At 36.8% G+C, this 6,000-nt stretch overlaps 1 protein-coding gene across 24 annotated transcripts in view; it reads left to right on the forward strand.

The window, feature by feature from the left end:
• Window positions 1-5,516, forward strand: part of MECOM (MDS1 and EVI1 complex locus) — a 540,874-nt gene extending 535,358 nt beyond the window's left edge. For 15 of the 24 annotated variants that reach the window (XM_081072912.1, XM_081072904.1, XM_081072906.1 and 12 more), the window contains 2 exons: window positions 75-258; window positions 3,935-5,516. In XM_081072912.1, coding sequence (XP_080929038.1) covers window positions 75-258; window positions 3,935-4,069 — 319 coding nt within the window. In that variant the 3' untranslated portion in view covers window positions 4,070-5,516. The remainder of the gene's footprint in view (window positions 1-74; window positions 259-3,934) is intronic. The other 9 variants (XM_081072908.1, XM_081072910.1, XM_081072898.1 and 6 more) reach the window with 3 other exon arrangements.
• The last annotated feature ends 484 nt before the right edge of the window (window positions 5,517-6,000 follow it).

Raw genomic sequence — 6,000 nt, forward strand, 5'->3', positions numbered from 1 at the left:
CAAAGTTATTTGGTTGCATAACAAAATGAAAAAGAAAAAAAAATCCTCTGTGCTTTCCCATTGGTTCATTTTAGGTATAAAGAGGAAGAATACAAAACTGGACTTTCTGCTCTAGATCATATAAGGCACTTCACAGATAGCCTCAAAATGAGGAAAATGGAAGATAATCAATATACTGAAGCTGAGCTCTCTTCTTTTAGTACTTCCCATGTGCCAGAGGAACTTAAACAGCCGTTACACAGAAAGTCCAAATCACAGGTATATATTTTCCAGCAGTATAGCATTATGATGACATTGTGCCTTTGATGCCAAAAGGCAGATATTCTATGTTTGCAGTATTCTAAAATCTGAACAGGTTCAGGTGCTTTACTCAAAATGTTCAATCTTTACTCTATGACCGAATCCAAAATCATTAACTAATACAGCAATTAATATGGCTGCATTCTGCACAGAAACTTTTGTGACAAACCATATCCTATAATAACATTCCTTTACTTCTCCATTCCCTTATTTCATCTATAGGCCATAACGTTTCTTTACACCTACTTATATATTACTTCAGAATTATTTTCTAATTGCTTTGCATCTATAATTTTTGTCAACCTAATTATATTTTAAGATTTTTGAAAAGTGAATTCTGTCCTCTATTTTTTTTGTCCCCTATTATAGATATTTAATTAATAAGTCACCTAATTATAGAATTTAGGGGGAAACTGAGGATAAAAGAAGTGAGTTGCCAAAAGTCTGAAGCAACTTAAAGGCAGATCTGGAAAAAAAAAACTATCAATATTTATTGAATGAACAATTGAATGGTACCCAAATTCATTGGGTTCTACAGCATTCTATCAGCACTATAACTAAAATAAATCTATTTAAGGATCCATAAATACCAATTAAAAGAGCCTCAGTTCTCTTATCATGCACACACATACAAAAAGGAACTCAGTACTTTCTGCTTGATATCAACACTCAACCAGATTGTTCATTCAGGTCAATCAAAAACAAACAAAAAAAACCCACCAAAAAACAAAAACAAAAACAAACTTCCTGTTATTACCATATTTGTTGGTCACTTTGGACTAATTGTTTGATCTATTAGTCCATTTTGGAGGTGGCCTGACGTATCAAACCCTGTGACCATATTGACTTGTACATTTAGAAATGACTTTCTATTTGGCTGAGATGTTTTGGGCTGGTCTTAGCAGCCAATGGGATGGGGAAAATATTTTGCCAATGGGATAATACAAGTTTTTAAATATCAGTCAACTCAGTAAAAACTTTTAAGATATCATGTATGGTAATAGGCACAGTAAATGTTCTTTCTGGATTGAAGTTAAAACAGCCAGCCTCAACACTGGAGTTGCCATGCTCCATGAACTTGAGAACATTACTTCATGACTGTGGGTACCATTTCCTCATTGTAAAGAGAGGTAAAGGGAGAGGATATCTAAGATCCCTTCCTGCTCTATGATTCAGTGGGGATACAAATGAATTTTTCAGTTTTTAACATTAAAAATAAACTAGTCAGAGTAGGCATCTCACTTTCACTTAGAGACTACCATAAGAGGTGGCTAATATTTTTTTAAACCCTTAATTTCTCATTCTTCCTTCTCAGTTGATCAGAGATAACTGGGGGATCCAGGTTTTCTTTTCACTTTTTAATATTTAAAAATTATTCCTCCAAAATACTTTTCATCATAGACACGATACCTAAAAATTCCTTAAACCTTCAGACATGAATAGAAAGCAGAGGGCCTACAAATCTAGAGATAATGGGTATGAGGTATTTCAGTACCAGCCTTTTGAAATAAAGTACCTGCCCAGCTAGGCTAACAATTACCATCACAGAAATATAAGCATTTTGCAATCCCAGCTTATATTTTTACTATTACTTGATAATATCACATATATTGGTTTGGAAGCAGGCCTTTTGGCAAACTGACTTTCATGAGACTCTATTCATTTATTCAGTTGTTATTAACTGTCAGTTATGTGCTGGGCACTGATCCTTATGCATGAAAATGTTTATTTCCTTTGATTACCAAAAAAGGCAGATACTCTATGTTTGCCATTTTCTGTAATCTGAATAGATTCAGATGCTTCACTCAAAACACTTTACTCAAAACACCCATATATTTACTCTGTGATTTTTATAATGATTAAATCCAAAATTGTTGACCAGTACAACAGTGGCTGCATTCTACCTGGAATCTCTGAAAAACCTGTCCTACAAAAATTAATTTCATGATTATAGGTACTGTTTGTATTAGGTACACTGAGCTAAGCACTTTATGTAAGTTAGCACTTGTGATTCCTCCACAACACTTGGAGGCAAGTTTTCGTTATTATTATCCCTATTTTATAAGAGGAAAGTGACCTTGAAAGGTTTAGCAACTTGCCCAACATCACATAGCTAGTTGAGTAGAGACAGGTTAGAAGCCAGGATTAAAATTCAGCATTCCGAAATTTTCTCTGTACTCCCTTCCGTCTTTCCAAATATCAGAATGGGTTTGGTTAAAACCATTTCAGAATAATCTTTATCTTCATCTCTAAAAGTGAGCACATAATTAGGATAGACAGTTTACATTCAACATTCACTTCATCCATACTTTAAACTGTACAAAGGACAGGGACTCTATAGTATTTATCCTTGAATCCCTGGGACTTAGTACAGTGCCTGGAACAGAGAATAGGTGCTTATGAAATATTTGGTATATATCTGCTGAGATTTTGTAGAGGTCCAGAAGGCAAACTGCGTACATAAAAGTCAAATGTGTACATTTTGAGCAATCACCCAGCAAATCAAAATCAGCCTGCAAGGGCAGATTTTCTAACTGAATGCCATGATTACGGAAGAAACCACAGACCAGCCACATGTCTCAGCATGACTCCCAGAGATGAAATTCTGCTTAACAACAGAGGCATTTTGTCTTTGTTTACAGACAGTGGAATGTCTTTGGCAGGACTTTAATGATTCCACTTCAGCAGCATTTTGACAAGCAAGTTTAGCAATGGATGAGACCAACAATAGCAAATCAACAGTGAAAAGTTCACTCCCAAGTCAAGACCAAACTTTTCATTTGAATATTTTCCTTGGCAACAAATGGGGGATTCGCTGAACATTATTTAGATTTTGACATGATAATCGGGAAGAAAGAGCACTTCCTCACAGAGCACCTCCCTGCACCTTCTGCTCAGCAGACAGTGGAGCACAAGCGGGTTAGAACGCTGTTGGGTCTTGTGTTTTGCTTCATTTTTGGTAGATCTGACTTGATCTACCTCAACTTTCAAGGTCTTTGGGTGTCAGCATTGAATAGTCAAAGCATGGAGGGGAACTGGAAAAAACACTAGATTAAAAGTGGGACAGAATAAGATTTAATTATGCCTCTCCCATTATCTAGTTGGGTGACTTTGGGCAAGTCATTTCACCTTTAATGCTCTCAATTATAAAGTGCAGGAGTCGGTTGAACTGTTTCCTCTACTAGACCACCATCCGGTCAAGGCAGGTCTGTATCTGATTCATATTTGCAGTTTCGGTCATAAGCACACAATGCTATTTTTGGTGAGTTGATCGTGTGCACAAATAGTGGATGGATGACTGTTATATTTATGGTTGGGAAGGGAGATGACTCCTGTTTCTTAATGGAGGCACAATTGACAGTTTGGGTAGGCTAGTTAGTGTTTTGCTCTGTGGATCTTATCACTTTTGTGGTCCCTAGGCATTGATGGCCAGTAGTAATTCCATGCCATCATAATACACACACACACACACACACACACACACACACACACGTCTGACACTTTTCCAAACTCACACATGAGGGATCCTCTTACTCAGGATCCCTTCTCTTTCTAACCTTCACCAATAATGTTCTTCAAATTAAAAGTGATGTTTTTCAAATGCCATTTACTGAGTCTCTCCTTTTTACCCCAGGCATATGCTATGATGTTGTCATTGTCTGAGAAGGAGTCCCTCCATTCTACATCCCACAGTTCTTCCAACGTGTGGCACAGTATGGCAAGGGCTGCAGCAGAATCCAGTGCCATCCAGTCCATAAGCCACGTATGACATTACCAAGGTTGACCAGAGTGGGACCAAGTCCAACAGTAGCATGGCTCTTTCATATAGGACTATTTAAAAGACTGCTGAGCAGAATGCCTTAGAAACCTGAAGGGTCACTCATTTAAAGTCTGGTGACCTTAAACTGAATGATTAAAAAAAGAAAGAAAGAAAAAGAAAAAAGAAAGGAAGAAAAAGAAACTATTTATTCTCGATATTTTGTTTTGCACAGCAAAAGCCGCTGCTGACTTCTGGAGGATCAATGCGACTTAAAGAAATTCAATGAAAAGGAAAAACTTGCTGGGGAGAAGGCATCTTCCAGTTCACCCTGCCCTAGAGTGTGGGTGGTGGGTGAGAGGGACAGTTGAGATGGCAGCATTGATATGAACGAACACTCCATAGAAACTGAATTCTTTTTTTGTACAAGATCACCTGACACATGACTGGGAACAGTTGCTTTTAATTGCAGATTTAATTTTTTCCTTTGTTAAAGTTTTATGTAATTTAACCCTTTGAAGACAGAAGTAGTTGGATGAAATGCACACTCGATTATTATAGAAACATAACAGGGAGTACTTGTTTCCCTTTAACTTTTGCCTTCTTAAGTACTTTGTTTAAAATTAGGGAGAAAGGGTATGTGTATATTGTAAACTATGGATGTTCAATACTCAAAGAGGTTAAGTCAGTGAAGTAACCTGTTCATCACCCGTACCGCTGTACCACTACACTAATACATGTTTGCCAAATCCTTGTAATAACATCTTGATTTTAGACAATCATGTCACTGTTTGTTAATGTTTAATTTTTGTGTGTGTGTTGCGTGTATCATGTATTTATTTGTTGGCAAACTATTGTTTGTTGATTAAAATAGCACTGTTCCAGTCAGCCACTACTTTCTGACGTCTGAGGCACGCCCCTTTCTGAATTTCAAGGACCAAGGTGACTTGACCTGTGTATGGGAGTGCCAAATAGTGTTTGGCTTTTCTTAACATTCCTTTTTTGTTGTTGTTGTTTTGTTTTCCTTCTTAATGAGATAAATATGAATAGATGCAACTTAGTTTTTGTAATACTGAAATCGATTCAAGTGTATAAACGATTATAATTTCTTTCATGAAAGCATGATTCTTCTGATTAAAAACTGTACCCCATATTTTATGCTGGTTGTCTGCAAGCTTGTGCGATGTTATGTTCATGTTAATCCTATTTGTAAAATGAAGTGTTCCAGACCTTATGTTAAAAGAGAGACGTAAATAACAGACTGTATTCAGTTATTTTGTCCTTTATTGAGGAACCAGACTTGTTTTCTTTTTGTTTGTAATCTCATTTTGAAATAATTGGCAAGTTGAGGTACTTTCTTCAAATGCTTTGTACAATATAAACTGTTATGCCTTTCAGTGCATTACTATGGGAGGAGCAACTAAAAAATAAAGACTTACAAAAATGGTTATTTTCCCCACTGTATGGTATTTTCCTTTCTCAAGCAATTTTAGTTTCCCTTTGGGATCCAGTGATTTAAAGATATGGTGTCTGGGGCCTTGATGCCCCTCTACATTCCAGATGCATGGAATGTAGGGCATGTTTATATTGTTTTGAGATGACATAAGGGATAGCCCTTGGCCCATAAGGAGTTGGGGTATCTGCTGCTCATTGTTCTGAACTTTCTCCATGTGGTACAAAGTTGTGCTGTCACGTGCAACACAAAAGTCCTTGGTATCATTCCATGACCGCGGCACCCGTTGTAGTTAGGACAGAGCAACCTACAGTTTTTCTGCTCAGTTTTGCGTAGTGCATGCCAAAAGGAGTTCTGTTTCTTATTTTTTATTTTAATTGCACAAACACTGTTAACTGATTCACAAGGGAGAAAGAAAAAAACAACCCCTATAAATTTTCTATGATCCTTTTAAGTCTTTGTCCATGTGCAAATTAGGTATCAGGTTATA

The sequence above is a fragment of the Rhinolophus hipposideros genome, assembly GCF_964194185.1.
Source record: "Rhinolophus hipposideros genome assembly, chromosome: 2".
NCBI lineage: Eukaryota > Metazoa > Chordata > Mammalia > Chiroptera > Rhinolophidae > Rhinolophus > Rhinolophus hipposideros.